The sequence below is a fragment of the Callorhinus ursinus genome, unplaced genomic scaffold (genome assembly GCF_003265705.2).
Source record: "Callorhinus ursinus isolate GAN/ISIS: 27379988/994484 unplaced genomic scaffold, GSC_fseal_2.0 scaffold32, whole genome shotgun sequence".
Taxonomy (NCBI): domain Eukaryota; kingdom Metazoa; phylum Chordata; class Mammalia; order Carnivora; family Otariidae; genus Callorhinus; species Callorhinus ursinus.
In genome coordinates this window covers 12,747,514-12,767,416 of record NW_027397094.1, presented here as the reverse complement: position 1 = coordinate 12,767,416, position 19,903 = coordinate 12,747,514, and the positions used below count along the sequence as shown (strand labels likewise).

General features: G+C 41.1%; 2 protein-coding genes across 8 annotated transcripts in view; one reads left to right on the top strand and one right to left on the bottom strand.

Annotated features, from left to right (window-relative positions):
• ARID4B (AT-rich interaction domain 4B) overlaps positions 1-3,315 on the bottom strand; it is a 139,256-nt gene extending 135,941 nt beyond the window's left edge. For 5 of the 6 annotated variants that reach the window (XR_012374309.1, XM_025850799.2, XM_025850801.2 and 2 more), the window contains exons 1-2: positions 2,888-3,315; positions 1,998-2,052 (exon numbers count right to left, since the gene is read on the bottom strand). Coding sequence is in view for 5 of the 6 variants with exons in the window: in XM_025850799.2 (XP_025706584.1) it covers positions 1,998-2,003 (6 nt within the window). In the remaining variant the exon portion in view is untranslated. The remainder of the gene's footprint in view (positions 1-1,997; positions 2,053-2,887) is intronic. The other variant, XM_025850800.2, reaches the window with a different exon arrangement.
• On the top strand, positions 2,569-17,989 carry GGPS1 (geranylgeranyl diphosphate synthase 1). 2 transcript variants are annotated; one of them, XM_025850812.2, is made up of 4 exons: positions 2,569-2,688; positions 7,873-7,965; positions 13,175-13,245; positions 13,480-17,989. In XM_025850812.2, exons 2-4 carry the CDS (start codon positions 7,896-7,898, stop codon positions 14,239-14,241), a joined length of 903 nt encoding a protein of 300 aa, XP_025706597.1. In that variant the 5' UTR covers positions 2,569-2,688; positions 7,873-7,895; the 3' UTR covers positions 14,242-17,989. The 2 variants fall into 2 exon arrangements, with proteins under 2 accessions (XP_025706597.1, XP_025706596.1); XM_025850811.2 differs by lacking the exon at positions 2,569-2,688 and adding an exon at positions 3,674-3,894.
• Positions 17,990-19,903: the final 1,914 nt, after the last annotated feature.

The following is a 19,903-nucleotide window of genomic DNA, read 5'->3' as shown; positions in this document are numbered from 1 at the left end:
GAGCACTGGGTGTTATGCACAAACAATGAATCATGGAACACTACATCGAAAACTAATGATATAATATATGGTGATTAACATTAACAATAAAAAAATAAAAAAAAAATACACTAAGTTTGTAGTACTACTGATTATCAGCAGACTCCCAATGAGAAGACTTACTATACATACAATAACAGGAAGTTCTTCTTGTATAAAATTAGAAATTTAATAACTCTTCCTTTCAACATCAATAGTACCCTTTTTTAAAAAGGCAGTGTTAATGGAAATGCTAAGCACTTAAAATCAGTAGTTCTAAAATGATACCAAAATTTGCATTTGCCTAATACTATGACACTTTTAAGGCTAAAGTTTCCAACGTACTTTCATTTTTTAAACACACAAGTTAAAAAAAAAAAAAGGAAATGAAAAGAAGAAAAGGAAAGAAAACAAAAGTTAAATCTTAAGGACCTTCAACTTACTACATTTCTTTTAATCAAACGTTAACGGAGTACCCAAGATATGCCAGGCAGTACACTGGGAACTATGACAGATTGCAGTATCTATCACAAACTAAATCCTGTATTATTCAGCTTCTGAGTTTATTATATGTTATTCAACCCAACACTTTTCTTAAGAAATTCTCACCCAACACCAAGGAAGATATACGGTTTTTTCTAACAAATTCACTTGTCACTGTTTTACACAGGTCCCAGGAGTTATAGATAGCATCTGTGACTAACAAAAGGGATGTTTCTGCAACATCACTGATTATTTTTTTCATTTACATGAAGATGAGACACGAATTCAACAGATATGAACTGTTTCAGGTAGTTTACAGCACCCCAAACTCAAGAAGAAAAAAAACTAAAAAAAAAAAAAGAAAAACTACACTAAACTTAATTACTTTGTATAGAGATACATATTTAAGTAGTCACAGCTTTTACTTTCTTCCATAAACACAAGCATTATAAATTTTCATTTAGCTGCAGTACTATAAAAACAGTCGATCCTGAACAGAAAAACTTGTTTTCAAATAATTCAAAAGAACTATCAAAAGTAGACAACATTTACATTTTCACATACTATTCTATGCATTTCTATACTTGTGAACACACCCTACCCTTTTAAGCACTTCTGAATTTGTCATAGATGAAAAATATCTCTAGTTTCTAAGTTCCACCAGTTGAATCTCGAAAGGCCAGATATCTAAGGCTTTTTATTCTCCAGTGTATTAAAAAATGACAGCATTCAATTACATAGTCTCTAAAAAAAAACCCTATGCTTTCACTGCCATGATCTCTTCCACCAATTAAGTAAATTCTACTTTTTACACACTATCCTCCATTCAGTTAACATGTTTACATTTAAAAGGAACCTGGCCATGGGTTTTCCACATCAATCCACATTGGTTTTATCACAACATCTGACAATTTACAGACTAAATGGATCAACAAAGAAAAATAAACCATATAATCCTAAATCCCAGGAAATACAAGGAAAAACTGCTATCTCTGAGTTGTGTAAAGATCACAAAGATCCTCTTTAAAAATCTTTCAATTCAGATTATTTTCAGGGCTAACCGAATAGGTCTTCTGCTAAAAATTCACAGTACTGTTCACACAATAAACGAGATTTTCTTTCATCAGTGTAATCGCTAGAACCACCACACAGTTCAGTTTCTAGAGTCAGATTACTTGACCTGCTTTTTCTGTTTTACCTTTTAAAACACTTTATTTCATGCAGTTACTCCTGCCTTACCCTGCAAAAAGAGACATTCTCTATGGGAGAATTATGCTCAGTGCGACATCCTATAAGTGGCCCCAACTCCACAGCAAAGCCGACAGAGAGCCACACCACTGACCCCCATCGTCTCCCGGGAAAGCGGCTCGGGCTCCAAGCTACCAAACACACCTTCCTCGGCAAAAAGCGGAGGCCCCACACACGACCTCGATCAACCCCCTCCCCACTTCCCCAATTCTAGAACCCCAGAGGTCATTTTTTGTAAGCAATCTTACCTTCATGATGATTCCGGGACCGCGATCCCCTCGAAAACACCAGATTCACCTGCACCTGGAGGGGAAACAAAAGACACCCGGTCAACACCACAGGCACCCCTCTGCACTGGCGGAGGCGGTGGGAACCGAGCGAAGCCTGAACCCCGAAGCAAGAGCCGTAGCGGACGTCAGCCTCCGAAACACGAAACGCCGATGAGGGGCTCCCTGTGGCCTCGCCAGCCCCGCAAACCCAGCCACCTACACAGCTCGGCAGCTTCCCGTCCCCATTGTCGGGACCCGACGGAGTTTCCCGTCTCCGACAATGACGCCATTTCTGTCAGAGAAGAAACTCACAACAAGCCCGGGGGCCGGCGCGGGGCCGGCTGTCCTCCCGGAGGGCCCCCGGGCCCGGCCGAGCGGGTCGGCGCCCCAGAGGGTCGCGCAGCCCAGCGTCCGAGCCGGAGCAGGCCCGAGCCCAAGGGGCCCCGGGTGGGGGCGGCGGAGAGGCCGGGCGGGCCGGAGGGCCGCGGGCAGGACCGACCCACCGCACAACCGCTGTCCACGTCCCGTTCCGAGGCGGAGACCAGACAAGTGCGAGGGGGATCCCCGGCTGCCGGACCGCGGGGACCGCCAGAGGACCGAGGGGCCGGGAAGTGGCACAGCCCCCCGCGCCGGCCCGGGCCCCCCATCGCGGCCCGGAGCCGCTAAACCGGTGAGTGTGCGGCCGCCAGGCTGAGGGGCGACTCGGGCTCGGCAACCGCACGGGGGCGGGGGCTCCCGGGAGGCCGAGGCCCCGAATCCGGGCGCCCGGCGAGACCCCCGAGCGGTCGTCCCCTGCTCCTTGGCTGGGCCCGGTGACTCCCGAAAGGACCCCCTTACGAGACGGTGAAAGCCTCAGAAAATGCCCCTACCTTCCGCGGAAGCGAGCGCTGACCCTGGCACGTCCAGAGTCCCCTCCCCTACTCCCCCCCAAAACCAGCAGGCCCGGGGGAGAGATGGGGGAAGAAGGGCGGCGGGTCCAGCGGTTGCTGAGGCTGAAGCTCCGGCTCCTCCTCCTCCCGCGGCGGCGACTGGTACCTTTGTTTGGCGGCCGCTCGGGCTCCCTCGCTGGGGGGAGGGGGGGACGACGAAAAATCCCTCCCGGACTGGAGGCCCGGGCCCCGAATCGCGCTGCCCTCCAGAGGACGGCGGCGCCAGACCCTCTGCGGCTCCCTCCGGGCAAAGGTCCAGGCGGTGGCCGTGGCGGCGGCAAGCTTAAGCTCAAGAGTCTCCCTCCGCTCCGGCGCCCGAGCTCCTCACTCCGGACTCGACTGACGGGCAAACATCGCTTCCCCCCCCAACCCCAAGTGCCCCCCCTCCCTTCTTTCTCCCCTCCCCTAGATATTTTCCCCTCCCCTACCTCTTTCCCGGATGGCCTCTTAGACGACCTCGGATTGGTTAACATTCTTTAGAACCCGCCCATACTCTATTCTTATTGGTCCCCGGGATACAAACAACGACGCCATTTTCCCACCACTTCTATGGAAACAGAAAGTTATGCCTCAAAGCTTCCCGGGAAATGTAGTCCAACTTCTGGGGCCAATGCGCAAGCCCGTGCCCAGGAGAACTGCAAGATCCGCAATGCTCCGCGTCTACATGAGACGAGACGGGGGGGAGGGGGAAGGGGCGGGGCGACAAAGCAGTGGGGAGGCGGCAACGACGCCTGCGCAGTGTGACCGGGATGGCGCATTTTCTTGCACCGAGTAATGCGGTGTCGCTGGCGGCTGAGGAGGGTGGAGAGTTCTGTGGTGAAGTAGGGGGAGGGATCCATGTAGGCGTCAGGCGGAGTCTTGGTCTGAACTATAAAGTGGGAAGTTGATGCTGGGTACTACTACTCCCGGACCGGCAGCGCGAAAGTTGTGATATCACCGTTTGAACCGTGAGCGGCTGTGGTGGCGGCCGGGGGGAACCCGGATGGGAATGAGGGCGGGGGAGGCTGGAAGGCGGGGTCGAGAGGAAAGAAAGAAAGGAGGGTGAGGACCCGGATGCTGAACCGGATTGTGTATGAATTTTCCATCCTTGCTAGAGAAGGGGAGGGGCTGTAGGTGACCCAGTAGGGCGGAAGGAGGCATCTGAGCGGAGAGGAAGCAGGAACCTCACCGACCCTGCGGGCTCTGGACTAGCAGAGTACCCCCTTGAAATCCTTTTGCCAAGTCTGTTAAAAATCGGCCATGAAGTTATTTAAATCCACAGCCTGTATCTCGGGCAATTTTCTTCAGGTTTATCATCTCCCAAAGTTTGGGTGGAAGGATTCATCCTGCGTTTCACAGCTACACTTTTTTTGTATGTCACTATTTAGCAATTTTGAAACCAGATCATTCCCTTAAAAAAAAAAAAAACTTGCACGGTATTTTAACATTTTATATTGCAAGTGTGTGCCCTGATTTCATCCTCTAGCGCGTTAGAAGGCACTTTCTGTTCATTCAGTCCTTCACATATCTGTTGAGCGCCTACCATATAGAAAATACGTACAGACAGATATGAAGTAAAATGGACACACGAGTGTGAAATTGGTTCACAGTGGTGACTGCTACAAAGGAGAGTTACGTGATGATTTAAAATAGGGAATTTTGCTTAAGTAGAGTGAGGATCGAGCTGAGAGTGGGTTAGCAGGAGTTAACTAAGGAAAGAACATTCCAGGCAAAAAAAAAAAATTGTTGGAAAGCCTTGTATCTAGAGGAAGCTTTTAAAGTGTGAAGAACTAACATAATAACAAAAATAATAATGGATAAAGTGTGAAAAACTGAAGCTGGGGGTGGGGAAGGCGGGAGAGTAGTCCAATCTTAGTTTGTTATGGAGTTTTGTTTTTACCTTAAGAGCAAAGGGATGTCTTTGAAGGGTTCTCGGTTGGTTGGGAAATAGGGCCAGATCTGAATTTTGCAAAGATGGCTGAAGAGTAGAGGTCTAGATTGAGGGGCAAATGCAGGGAGCCCAACTAGGAGATTATTTCAGTAATAGTCCACACAGAGGGGACAATCTATTTTTATATTAATATTCATCCATCAATTGTAGGAACAAACTAAAGGCACTTTTCCAGTTTGGAAAGTGAGTAGTTTCAGACTCTCTCACAGAGGCATTCTGTAGTTAATCTAAAAACAAGTTAGTAGAATTCATGTAACACTAACGTCTCAATATATTTGAGTCTAGTACCTGATGGCTGAAATTTCTAGGCATAATAGGAGTCCTCTGCGTTAAAAAAAAAAGGGGGGGGGGGAAGCAGGTAGGGTATAGGCCACAGTGTGTAGAACCCCTGAGACTTAAGAAGACACAAAACAGATTACTTTTCAATACCTAGAAAAATTGAGGTTCCTGTGTTTTCCTGCTACTGAGAATACATGTGTATAAACATCCTCTAGGAAAGGAACATTGATTCACTTAATAGCTAGTATTTTTGTATTTTAATGGCATCAACCAAAGCCTTAAGAATTGGAACAAAGGTTAGTTAGCTCTGACCTCTGGGCAAAGTATACTTGTCTCCAAATAGAGACAAAAGAGTTCTTGAAAGGTGGACTCATTTTTAAGTTAAGTGTGTTCTGGAAGTTGTGAAAAAAGATAAACATGATTATTGCTCTCAACCTAGTTGTGAAGAGATGGCTACCAACTGTTATAAATGCAGAAGTATAGGGGCGCCTGGGTGGCTCAGTTGGTTAAGCGACTGCCTTCGGCTCAGGTCATGATCCTGGAGTCCCGGGATCGAGTCCCGCATCGGGCTCCCTGCTCAGCAGGGAGTCTGCTTCTCCCTCTAACCCTCCCCCCTCTCATGTGCTCTCTCTCTCTCGCTCTCTCTCATTCTCACTCTTTCAAAATAAATAAATAAATCTTTAAAAAAAAATAAATGCAGAAGTATATAAAAGATGCCCTTTTTTGTTTATCCTACCCCTAATTCTTTCTGTTCAGTAATCTTTTATGTAAGTGATTATTCTTCCTGTTTGTCATCTTTTTTTTTTTTTAAAGATTTTATTTACTTGACAGAGAGACACAGCAAGAGAGCGAACACAAGCAGGGGCAGAGGGAGAGGGAAAAGCAGCCTTCCCACTGAGCAGGGAGCCTGATGCGGGGCTCGATCCCAGGAGCCCAGGATCATGACCTGAGCCGACGGCAGACGCTTAATGACTGAGCCACCCAGGCGCCCTGCTTGTTATCTCTCCTTTTTTAATCTCTTAAGAATGGGGTAACATGTCAAAGTTAAACAGTATAGATAAGAGGGGCCCCTGGGTGGCTTAGTCGTTAAGCATCTACCCTCAGCTCAGGTCATGATCCCAGGGTCCTGGGATCAAGTCCCGCATCAGCTCTCTGCTCAGCAGGGAGCCTGCTTCTCCCTGTCTCTGGCTGCAGCCCGACCTGCTTGTGTTCTCTCTCAATCTCTCTCTGTCAAATAAATAAAATCTTTAAAAATAAATAAAATAATAAACTATAGATGAGAGATTACTAATTTTTAGATAATTTCAAAATATTTTCTGAACATTTTTTCCTCTGTGACATACTGGGTATTAATTGTCAGTCAAGGCAGGTGTAAAACTTTTCTACATGGAGTGTTTGAGGTCATATTGCTAAGATGATTTCCTTTGCTGGAGTGCTCAGTTTTTTGTTTTTTTTTTTAAGATTTTATTTATTTGATAGTGAGAGACACAGCGAGAGAGGGAACACAAGCAGAGGGAGTGTGAGAGGGAGAAGCAGGCTTTCCACGGAGCAGGGAGCCCGATGTGGGACTCAGTCCCAGGATCCTGGGATCATGACCTGAGCCGAAGGCAGACGCTTAATGACTGAGCCACCCAGGCGCCTCTGGAGTGCTCAGTTCTTAAGATTGTTTCACCTAGTTACTCAAGAGGAGATTACTAAAATCTCACTTTTCAATCCTTTGGTTCATGATCCTGAATACTAAATCATTGTTACAGAAGCAAAAGAAAGCAGATAAAGGTGAGAAACCACCTAAAATGTGCCCAAGATGTCAGAGCAATGAGAAAAGAAGATTCCTAAGATAAGGAGAAATAAAAATAGCAAAAGGTACTAAAAAAGAAACCAAGTGGGGATTGGATTCAACAGTAAAGAAGTATTGTAGAAGACCATGAGGGGTATTCTAGAAAATACTGAAGTAAATGTAAAACTCAGAAAATAAATCACTACAAGGGAATAGTGTGTGTGTGTGTGTAGATACAGGCTAATATTTTTCATAATTGCATTCAAGTTAATGCACATCTTAAATTGGAATCTCTGAAATGGATTGGTTGTAAAGAAAGTACAAGAGAGAAGTTTTCCCCTTACATTTTAAGTATATAAAATTTATTCATCTTAATGCTCTTTGAAAAAAGTATGCTTACTAATTTATGTAATAAATCAAATATAGAAGTATCTAATTCTATGGATTTGTTTTGACATTGATTTGATGTCAACAATTTAAGCCTTTATGGTTGAGTAAAATAATAAAGGCTTAGTATAAGTTTTTTAACTAAGGCTGACTAATGAATCACTTGAAGATTTCCTTTTTTTTCCTGATGAGAGATAATTTACATATATATAGTTCACCCATTTAAAGTTTAAATTTCGGTATATATACAGGGTTGTGCAACCATCACCACAATCTAATTTTAGAATATTTTAATCCCTACAGAAAGAAGCTTCATACTCCCTGTTCTTGCTACCCCAACTCTAGGCAATCATCAATCTACTTTCTGTCTTTATAGATTTGTTCTGAAGACTGGCTTCTTTCACTTAGCATGTTTCAAGATTTCATATGTGTAGAATTTTCTTATACAACAAAACTGGAAGTCTGTAGAAAAACACCTTGAGATAAAATTCCTTTGCATTTGAAACTCAAAGTTAATTTAGTTATTAAGATTATATTTCTCATTTTTTACAGATCAGCTTTGAAATTTAAAAACAATGGAGAAGACTCAAGAAACCGTCCAAAGAATTCTTCTAGAACCCTATAAATATTTACTTCAGTTACCAGGTAACTGTTTAGTTATGGTCCTTATAGGGTCTTGTGATAGAGTAGTGGTGATTCAAATGCTAGCATACAGAAAAGGTTAGACTTACCAGCTCTTAAGATTTCCTATTTAATGAGATGATACATATGAGAAAAATGACAAATAGAACTTTTTAGTTTTTTGTTCTTAAAAGGGATATTTTTGGGATGTCTGGGTGGCTCATTTGGTTAAGCATCTGCCTTTCGCTTGGGGATGAGTCCTGCACCGGGTTCCCTGCTCAGTGGGGAGCGTGCGTCTCCCTCTGCCTGCTACTCCCCCTGCTTGTGAGTTCTCTCTGACAAATAAATAAATAAAATCTTTTTAAAGAAGGGTATTTTTGAAGCTCCCTTTTTAAAAATGTCCAATTATACAACATAACTAAAAAAAAAATACTGAAAACATTTGAGTACATCATTGGAGGTTTTATTCTTTAGGGATGCCACACATTCCTATTCCCCACTATTTAAATATCAGGGGTTTTTATGCCAAATTGTGTAACAATAAAAAGCTTCACTCTACTTTCGACGTTCATGTTTTCTACTACCATGCATACACTGCATTTCTTATGCTACTAGTTCCTTTGAGAGCCAAATAGTAATGCATCTCTAAGTCACATTACTTGAAAACATAGCCCACATTATCCTGTATAAAGATGGGTCACCTGAACATGGCTTCTTACAGTAACACCTGCCTAATGTATATGCATGTTTTATTTTGCTATTTTTTTAACGTGGTCTGGAAAATGATAGTAGCAAGTTAAAACTCATATATATAATAAGTGTGGGTTCTTGAATAAAATGAATAAAAATTCATTCACAAATGAGTTTCTTGAAACTTGGAATGCTCTTTCTTATAGAAATTATATGAAAGATGATAAGTTAGTTGACAACCATAAAAACCTATTTAGCCCATAAGATAGCTAACCTATAGACCAGTGATGTTCTCAACTCAATCACAGTAAACACTTTTTCATTTCTGTTCTAAAGTGCACACCTTTCTTTATGGGCACACCTCAGTGGTGTTATGTGTGTTTCTGTACTTCCTAAGCTTGGAGAGGATAAATATGGTTATCTAAAGCAGAAGAGTGGTAGCTGCCCACCTACATCTTGAAAGCCATCATGATTAGTGACATTTCTATTCTGGCAGACCTAAATGGAGACATACCTGCTAATGTCAGTGCTTCAGAAGAATGGAGGGAACCATCTACTCCCCAACTCAAATTATACCCAGCCATATTGTCTGATACAACTCACCAAAGCTTATTAAATGAAATCTAATTGACAGCATAAAGATACTCCATAGTACTATAGAAGCAATATAAAAGGATCCTAAGTTTTTTGGATATAAGTTACCTTCCACTATGATGATTCCATAGGCAAAAAAATAAAATCCCTCTTTTAAGTTAAAATCCAAACGTATTAAAGATGACATCCTCAAGATCTAAAGGACAAGGAAGATACACACTTTTTTAAAAAACTAGTGAGTCTGTTACTATTTTTAAATTCATTACAGATAGTGCACCTCTTTATTGCCTACACCCAGGGCAGACAACATCGACTGCCTTGCCCTTGGCATGGTGCTGCTTTTTTATTGATACATCACTGCATAAACAATGATCGTAAGTACAGCTCAAAAAGTTAACCAGGGGTACCTGGGTGGGTCAGTCAGTTGAGCATCTAACTTCAGCTCAGGTCATGATCTCAGGGTCCTGGGATCAAGCCTCATGTTAGGGCTCTGCATTCAGCAGGGAGTCCGCTTCTCTCCCTATCCTTCTGCCCCTCCCCTCATCGCACATTCACACACTCTCTCAAATAAATTAAAAAAAAAAAAATGGAATCAAAGAAAAAACACAAAAGAATAATGAAAAGGAAAAGTTGCCTGCTATTTAAGAAAAAGCCAAGCGGTGTCTGGGTGGCTTAATTAGTTAAGCATCTTGACTCTTGATTTCAGCTCAGGTCATGATCTCAGGGTGGTGAGATCAGATTCTCTCTCTCCCTCTGCCCCATCCACACACACCCCCCCCCCCCAAAAAGAAAAAACCAAGAGACCCCTTTTGAGTGATATTTATTCAGCAGCTAGTAACTACACTTACTTCAGGGTCTCCTGCTGAGAAACATGTTTCTCCTGCACTCTACTGTTGTTGGACTTATTTTGTAACAAGTTTGCAAACACTGGCTAGAACTGGACTATGGTAAAACATGCCAGTTATCAGTGCTGTAAAGAGTCTAAAGAGTGTCTCCTGTTCTGCTACTGTGCAAAACAAGGACTGTCTGTAGCTACATTTTAGCAATACTGTTTACCTGTGTAATGAACTTGTTAACATTTTTTTTAATTATCCTGAAGTAGGTTTTTTTTTTAAAGATTTTATTTATTTATTAGAGAGAATGAGATAGAGAGAGCATGAGAGGGGGTAGGGTCAGAGGGAGAAGCAGACTCCCTGCCGAGCAGGGAGCCCGATGCGGGACTCGATCCCAGGAGCCTGGGATCATGACCTGAGCCAAAGGCAGGCGCCCAACCAACTGAGCCACCCAGGCGCCCTCTTGAAGTAGTATTTTAAGCCATTAGATAACATTTAAATCTCTTGTTATGTATCTCACTTTTTTAAAATTTAATATAATCTTGCATCCTTTATAGAATATAACCTCAGAAGATTTTCCTAAAGAAATAGAAAATTATGAAGCACCTAGCTGACTCAGTGGAGCATATGACTCTTGACCTTGGGATTGTAAATTCAAGCTCCACAGTGGGTATAGAAAATACTTAAAAAGATAAAAATCTTCATGTCTGGATGAAGATGGCTGGATGGCTCAGTCAGTTAAGCGTCTGCCTTTGGCTCAGGTCATGATCTTGGGGTTCTGGGATCAAGCCCCATGTCGGGCGCCCCACTAGTGGGGAGTCTGCTTCTCCCTCTCCCCCTCCCTCCCACTCGTGCTCTCTCCCTCTCTATCTGAAATGAATAAATAGAATCTTTAAAAAATAAATTACAAAACAAATAAAAATAAAGATCTTTAAAAAGAAATAGGGAAAAAGAATAAGGAGTGGGGGAATTGGGTGATGGGGTTAAGGAGGACACTTGATGTAATGAGCATTGGGTGTTATATGCAACTGATAAAATCACTAAATTCTACCCCAGAAACTAATAATACAGTATAATGTTAACTAAATTGAATTTAAATTAAAAAAAAAATTTTTTAATGGAGGTGCCTGGGTGGTTCAGTTTGTTAAGCGCCCATCTCATGATTTCAGCTCAGGTCATGATCTCAGGGTCATGAGATTGATCCCTCATTGGGCTCCATGAGGAGTCTGCTTGAGATTCTCTCCCTCTCCTGCCACTTTGCGCGTATATCTGATCTCCTCCCCTCCCCCCAAATAAATTAATAAAATCTTAAAAAAATAGGAAATTGCATTATAGATAATAAACCTATTTTTCACAGAGAACTTCAGAGTTTCTAAAGTGACTTAAAGGTGGTCCAGGCCATTTATTCTGTTGGAAAGTTACTCTTGCTAATAAAAGATTATAATAATTAATAATTAATAGGATTTTCTGAAATTCGTGAAATAAAATGACTTTTATTTATTTGCCCTAGTGTAGGTGCCCAGGCCAGGAGTTAGTAACATTAAGGTCTTTTAAAGAGGAAAGCTAATTGGGAGCACCTGAGTGGCTCGGTTGAGCATTAGACTCTTGACTTCTGCTCAGGTCATGATCTTGGGTTCATGAGATCAAGCCCTAGCTTCGGGCTCTGCACTCGGCACAGAGTCTGCTCGTCCCTCTCCCTCCCTCTCTGCCCCTACCCCCACTCACGCACTCTCTCTCCTTCCAAAATCTTTTTAAAAAATAAAGAGGAAAGATAATTATCATTTGTTTCTTTTAATTTTGAGGGATCTCTATGACTAGTACCTGTTAGAAACTATTTGGGGCCTTAAAAGTATCAATCCAGACCCCGGAATCTGGTTAAAGGAAAAAAAGATTAAAACACAACTGCATTATCTATAAGTTAAGCCGTTTATTGTGCTGTTTTCTATGTACATTCTAAAACAAAAGGGAAAATATGGCTCTACATTGATTCTTTGTGTTCTTCATCTTCTGAACTTGTTTTTTAAAGCAGTATGGGTTACTTTGCACAGATGTGCTTTTAACTATAGCTCAGATTGGCCTTTTTGTTAAACTGGAAAGTAGATCAAAAGTAGCTGCTACCCGGACCATGCTCACCTTAAAGGTTAGTAGACAGAAAATACTGCTTCTTGAACCTTAAGAGATCCTTCCCTTTTAGACTTCTCACAAAAAGTGCAACTTTCTTTCATTTGGATATGTGATGAGAGTTTCTGTATTCATTTGCTTGGGTGACTGGTGCAGAGAAAACAGGTTTTTGTTCCCAAAAAAAATACTGTTTTTGTTCACTGAAACTTTTTATGTAACTTTTTCTGAAACCTCATCTGAAATTAAGATGTTACTGTGCATTCCCTCTAGCAGGAAGCTCGTAGAACATTATTAAAAGATCTTGTTGGGGTTTTTAACCACCATTCCTTTATATTTGGGCGAAAATGGCTTCTATTGATAACTACTACCCAAAAACCTCTTGAGCTTTCCACGTAAGAAAATGATAATATTGAAAAACTAATGGCCCTAGTCAAAATAAAGAGATTAACTTTGGACCAAACTGGGATGCTAAAAAGGAATACTTCAGGGAATGGTCATCTCATTTTTTGATAGGAAAGAAGCAGAGTTGTACAATCTCTAAAACCTTAATTTAAAGGAATGGTAGGTAATTTTAAGAGGTAATTTTATGAGATTTTACTGAATTCAATAGCAAAGTACATTTCATTAGAAATACCTATAGTTCTCTGAAACAGACATTGCTAATTAACTGCCACTGACTAGACTGACTTATTTTTCAAAAAAGAAATGAATTAGATCATAGTTCATAAAATGCCCATTTCATTCCAAAATTGTTGATACAAGCTAAGATGAAAGGAGTGGGCTTACTAGTGGGCCATTTGAATACTTTAGAATCTCCGCATGCCCTAATTTCCAAAAGTGTGAGCTTTTAGAATGTGAATTTTGGTAGAGGGGGCAGTAGGGGCCCAGCAGTGATGGGGCTGGATTCAAGTCTGAACAGTTTTCAAGGAGGTTTCTGAATGTATTTTTAATAACAAATATTAATTTTATTGCCAAATTTTATTCTTTAATTTCAGGTAAACAAGTGAGAACCAAACTTTCACAGGCATTTAATCACTGGCTAAAAGTTCCAGAAGACAAGCTACAGGTATTTAGGCAATTCTAACCTCATTCTTAATCCCTAATAGATTAATGGATGTCACATAAAATACCTCTTGCTCGTAATTGAGTTTAATGCGCATACATGTATTTTATATTGAGGTTGCTAAATAGTTATTCATTGCAAAAACTAAGAAATTTGAGACTCATAATCTGTTAAGTATTTATAAGCTGTTTTGAGTAGCTCAAATAAAATTAAATTGTCACTTGTCTTTTTTGTTAGATTATCATTGAAGTGACAGAAATGTTGCATAATGCCAGTTTGCTCATCGATGATATCGAAGACAACTCAAAACTCCGACGTGGCTTTCCAGTGGCACACAGCATCTATGGAATTCCATCTGTCATCAATTCTGCCAATTATGTATATTTTCTTGGCCTAGAGAAAGTCTTAACCCTTGATCACCCAGATGCAGTGAAGCTTTTTACCCACCAGCTTTTGGAACTCCATCAGGGACAAGGTCTAGATATTTATTGGAGGGATAATTACACTTGTCCCACCGAAGAAGAATATAAAGCGATGGTGCTGCAAAAGACAGGTGGACTATTTGGATTAGCAGTAGGTCTCATGCAGTTGTTCTCTGATTACAAAGAAGATCTAAAGCCACTACTTAATACACTTGGGCTCTTTTTCCAAATTAGGGATGATTATGCTAATCTACACTCCAAAGAATACAGTGAAAACAAAAGCTTTTGTGAAGATCTAACAGAGGGAAAGTTTTCATTCCCTACTATTCACGCTATTTGGTCAAGGCCTGAAAGTACCCAGGTGCAGAATATCTTGCGCCAGAGAACCGAAAACGTAGATATTAAAAAATACTGTGTACATTATCTTGAGAATGTAGGTTCTTTTGAATACACTCGGAGTACTCTTAAAGAGCTTGAATCTAAAGCCTATAAACAAATTGATGCACGTGGTGGGAACCCTGAGCTTGTAGCTCTAATAAAGCACTTAAGCAAAATGTTCAAAGAAGAGGATGAATAATATTAAGCCATTCTTGATTAGGCCTGGTAGCTTATTGCAGCTGACTATTTTTTTTTGTCTTTTAGCCTATCACTTTTTTAAAACTTTGGATCAAGCTGTCACTCTCCACAAACTGAGTGAATAGGGGTGATGTGAATGAGGTTGTTTCAATTTAGAACCCCTTTGTACAGATAATCATCATATACAAAGTTGAAGGAATCAAAAGGAGCCACATTTAAATAGGTCTAATTTGAATGTCAGAATGTGCTATGTTTGGACCTTATGGACAACTGCCACAAATGTTCCGTTGATTCTGTCAATAAAGAAGACTTCAGAGGCGCCTGGGTGGCTCGGATTGAGCGACTGCCTTCGGCTCAGGTCATGATCCCAGAGTCCTGGGATCGAGTTCCGCATCAGGCTCCCTGCTCGGCGGGGAGTCTGCTTCTCCCTCTGACCCTCCTCCCTCTCATGCTCTCTCTATCTCATTCTCTCTCTCAAATAAATAAATAAAATCTTAAAAAAAAAAAAAAGAAGAAGAAGAAGACTTCAGCTTCCAGGAATTTTTATCCAGATACTTCCTAACTGTACCGTATGGGCAGTTCCCCATTCGTCTACCCCAGTTTCAAGCCAGTGACTCCTTGGGACCAGTTTCTATAGCGAGCTGGCCCAGAGACCACTGGACCTCCTCTTTCTTCCTAAATGTTGCTACTTAGAATATCTCAGTCTGTTCTTGGAAACTCCCTCACTGAAGTCTTCCATGAAAGAGCGGACCGTGATAGTAAGTGCACTGGTCTTTTTTCTTACCCCTTCCTTTTTTTCTTCTTCCTGCCCAGCAAATTCTGCTCTTTAACCAAGGAGTCTCCACCTAATGAAATTTGTATGCTAGCCCAAATTCATTTTTCCTTGTAATTTGTGATCCAAAAACTGATTAATATCTGGATACAGCAACGGCTTTCCATTTGTGAAGAAACAAGGGTACATGGAAAAAGTATTTTAGGAAGGAGCCTTTATTTAAGCCTTTTTATATTTTCCTGTTGGTTAGTAGTAAAAATCATAAAAGAGCTGTTTGCTCACCTTAAGTACAAAAGCAGGGGGAAATGTTCTTTTCCTTGCCACCCAGGTCACTACTCCCCCTTGAAGGTAATTGGTGCTTGAATAGAAAGGGAAGTAGGTATCTTTAATCTCTGTGATTAAAGGAATGAGAAGTGTTAACCTGAGAGCTAGTGCCTGGCTGAAAAGTAGTCAAAGGCTATGCTATCAGGCACTAATTAGCTTTATAGTGCTTTAACCCTGACTCTCTATCCCTTTTGTGTACTTTCCACCACCAAGCCCCTGGAGCCATCTGGCAACAAGAGGTAGGAGAAAAGAAAAGAAAAACCCTGATTCCTTCATTTACAAGTGTTGCTGACCTCCCAAAATGAAACTGTTTTTCAGAAACATTGCATTTTGCTTGTTTGGTTCCATTATAATATGTTGTATCAGATTTAATCACTATGTACTTCTATGAGAAAATCTCGCTGAAGCCTTCAACAGAAATCGTTGAAGAGTTGGGTACTACATTTACTAGCTTTTAAAATAGCTTGAATCTTCCATTTTAATTGATACAAGGCAAACTTAAAATCATGGGTATTTATGCTGCATTATGGAAATGAACTCTGTGTTTATGACTCCATTACTTAAAAACAAAGATTATTCAAAAAAGATCTAAGGCTAACTATATAGACAAAATATTTACCTTTAAGATGAAGACTGTTTAAATTGATTATCCCTTACCTAATCAAATTAATCTTGGCCTGGTGCTATTCATGATTCTTTTGTCATTTGTATCTGGTCTTTGTCAATGACAGAAATGCTTGACCTTGAATTGGGGACTTAAAAAAGAGTCATTTTATCCATTAAGTAATCAAAAATCTATTCTTTTCACTTGAACTATAATCACAGTTGTCAATACAGAAGAAAAACAATGTAAGAGTAGTTTAAATCTAATAAAATATATTAATTTATCTACTTAGGTTTAAACTACAGTATTTTTTTTTTCTGCTTAAAGGAGTGTCTTGGAACCAAAGTAAATTGGATTTTGTCATGTAGAAGACCTGTAATTTTAAAACATTTTCACATTTTCTGGTCTGTGGAGGTTCAAAAAATAAATTGATTTTTTTCCTTGCCAAAGCCAAAAGAATGAAGGCTAAATTATGTTGCCACAAATCACTTTCGGCAAGATTTTAAATCCATCAGCTCTTCTCTATTCTATTCCACTCTGTTAACTTCTAACTTGACTTCCTTCCTTTCCTGACCTATGCCCTGCAGTCATTCACTAAAGGCGGCCTTTCAAGAGCTTTCTCAGATCACTTTCCTCCTTTCCTCAGGCCCTTCTCATCCTGCCAGTTCCCAATCCTGGATGCTTCCAATCACCCCCATCTTTGTTCTCCCAAGTTGCTCAATGCTGCCGGGGAGCGCTTCCAGAACTGCTGTTACAACCATTGCAGGTTAACATGTTAAGGCCTCAATAAGCCCTTTATCTAATCCTGATGCAATTTTCACATTTGTCAGTCTAATGTCCCCTGCTGCTTTTCCACTCTTTTCCCAGTTAGTGGAAACTGCAAACTTTCCTCCTCCCTACTTCTTAGGTCTGTCTTCAAATTGTCTGCCTTTCAGCTCAAGAAAAGTTGTTTGTCCTCATGCCATTAGGCCAAGGAAGCCCTCCTGCTCTTGCTTCTCTCCCTTTCTGCCTCTTGAGGGCCTATTCAGTCCCCTGCCATATATCCTCAAGTTTTATCCGTTGGCTCTTTTTTTTAATCAGTGTATTCAGAGGAAGGAGAAGGGGAAGGAAATGTACATGGATGAAGTACCTATTGGGTACCAGATGATTTGTTTTTTCTTCAAGCATTTGCTGAGCAGAGCCAGGACCTTGAATACAGGTCAAAGCACGTTGTTCTGTACAGCCAGCCTCCCATTCTATGTGCACACTTAAAAGTGTTTAAAAGTTGGAAAGCACTTGTCTATTATAATAACATGCATTCCAACCAAAGTGGGCTTTCCAAAGCATAAATCTGATTGTCATTCCCGTGTCTTACATTCTCTTTGGTTTGTTTGGGCTTTTTGGATTTTTTAAATTTAGAGAGAAGAGAGCACATGAGCAGGGAGGAGCGCAGGGGGAATGAGGGGGAGAAAGAATCTGAAGCCGACTCCATGCTGTGCTCTGACAGAGCCCGATGCTGGGCTAATTCCACTCCCTGTGAAATCATGACCTAAACCAGAACCAAGAGCCAGATATCAGCTGAGCCGCCCAGGCACCCCTCTGACATTCTCTTTGAATCCTCAGTACTGCCACCTATAAATCCCTTGGCATCACATATAAGGCTTTCCAAAATCTGATCTCCAACCCACCATAACTAACGATATTTCCTAACACTTCACTCTCCCCACACAGCTTATGCTCTGCCATAAAATAGTACTCATCATTGCTGAGACTATTTTCATTTAATTTGTTTTAGAATATTTCCTGAACACCTGTGTGCTAGATCTACGCTGGGCTTTGGAGATGTAAGAGTGATAAAGACACTATTCCTTCCTGTAATGGAGACTAGTAAGTAAATAGCCAATTATTAAATAGTATTTTTAGTGCTGGAATTGGGGCCCCTAATTACTTTTTTACTTGTCTCCCATTGCATTGGAAACTCATTAAGGGCAAGGACTGTGACTTATTCACCCTTGTATTCCCAGAAGCACTTAGTAAATATTTATAATGAATAAATCTACTTGAAACTAATCTCCCACCTCTCAAGGTTTCCATTAAAAAAAGTGTGAAAAGATAACATAAACTTCAAGTGTTAACTTTTGTGTTAATGTGGTTCTACCTCTAACTTTCTCAGATGCTTCTTACTCAATGTTCACTTCTGAAAGGATTCTTAGACTGCTTACTGTTTTGTCTGTGATTACTATTTTATCCAAAGCCTGACCTCAAATTCAGGTCCTGTTACTGCCTAATCATTTGAGCATTCCATCATCACCTTGAAATAACATAATTAAAAGCAACCTGTACTTCCCTTCGATCCCTCTACCAGTCGAAGCAATGGAATGAAACCACTTCAACCTCTGTCTTTTCTATCACCGTCTTTATGCTTCAAGTGATCCAGGAGTAATTTATTTACCCTCATCTCCTCTATCCAGTCATCCCAAGTCCTATAGCTTTGTCCTTTTTTTTTTCTTTTTTTTAAGATTTTATTGTCAGAGAGCACAAGCAGGGAGAGCTGCAGGGAGAGGGAGAAGCAGGCTCCCCGCTGAGCAAGGAGCCCGATGCGGGACTCAATCCCAGGGCCCTGGGATCATGACCTGAGCCAAAGGCAGATGCTTAACTGACTGAACCACCCAGGCATCGCGATCGTCCCTTTTTTTTTTTTTTTTTAAGATTTTGAGATAGAGCGAGAGTGAGAGAGCACAAGCAGGGGGAGGGGGAGTCTCCCACTGAGCCAGGGAGCCCAACGCGGGGCTCTATCCCAGGGCTCGGGGATCATGACCTGAGCTGAAGGCAGGTGTTTAATCAACTGAGCCACCAGGCACCCGGATTTGTCCTTTGAGATGTCTCTTATCTGACCCTTACTTTGCATTTTACCTGTCATTAGAACAGGTTTTGTTGCCATACGTATAAGGCTGATATTTGGTGGTTAGAATACAGAAAAAGACTCATTATAAAGGACCCCACAATAATGTGAATTCAGATATAACGCAATTGGCGTTCGGCTCCTCAAACCGTCCCCACCTCCAGTTGGCTACTACAGACTTCCTCTGGTTATTTCATTAATCTTATAGTAATGCAACCTCACGTTTTATGTGGTTGAATATACTGGACCTTAACGATGGTATGGCTTATTTTTACTATATACTAGCTATATAAATATAAGCTATAAATATAAGTAAAATATATAGTAGTGCAATAAGCAATAATGTTAGTAATGTAAGTTTCAATATTAACCGATGAGTTCAAGTTAATTGTGTAGGATGTTTTATGACAATTAATGGGCATCTTTTCACAGAGATGTCTGGAAAACACTTTAGCACTAGCTGTTATATTTTGTGCATTCTTTTTTTCTTTTTAAGATTTTATTTATTTGTCAGAAAGAGTGAGCATGACCAGGGGGAATGGCAACGGCAGAGGGAGAAGCAGGCTCCCTGCTAAGCAGGGAGCCTGATGCAGGACTCAATCCCAGGACCCTGAGATGATGACCTGAGCCAACGCTTAACCGACTGAGCCACCCAAGGGTCCCTCTTTTTTTTTTAAGATTTCATTTATTTATTTTGGGGAGTGGGGGGAGGGAGAGGGAGAATCCCAAACAGACTCCATGCTGAGCACGGAGCCCAAGAGGCTTGATCCCACGACCCGACCCTGAGATCATGACCTGAGCCCAAACCAAGAGTCAGACACTCAACTTACTGAGTCACCCAGGTGCCCCTATGTGCATTCTTTATAAAGCACTGTATGCTTTAGGAGAATGACCAATTGATTATCCTTGAATTATATTTGTTACTGTACATAGAGAAAGAAAACTATATCTGAAGATCTGAGAATTGTTTTAATGAATAATAGAAGATATTTAATGGTAAGCTACAAAGTAATTTGTAAATCTTACCAAAACTTGTAAAGTCACTTAACAGAAATTTTAAAATGTGAATTAACACTTGAAAA

Excerpts from the sequence above, each read along its gene's own strand:
- GGPS1 (XM_025850812.2), top strand. The coding sequence starts at position 7,896 with ATGGAGAAGACTCAAGAAACCGTCCAAAGAATTCTTCTAGAACCCTAT. Across the intron at positions 7,966-13,174 it reads ATATTTACTTCAGTTACCAG|GTAAACAAGTGAGAACCAAA; the intron begins GTAACTGTTTAG and ends CTTTAATTTCAG. Across the intron at positions 13,246-13,479 it reads TTCCAGAAGACAAGCTACAG|ATTATCATTGAAGTGACAGA; the intron begins GTATTTAGGCAA and ends CTTTTTTGTTAG.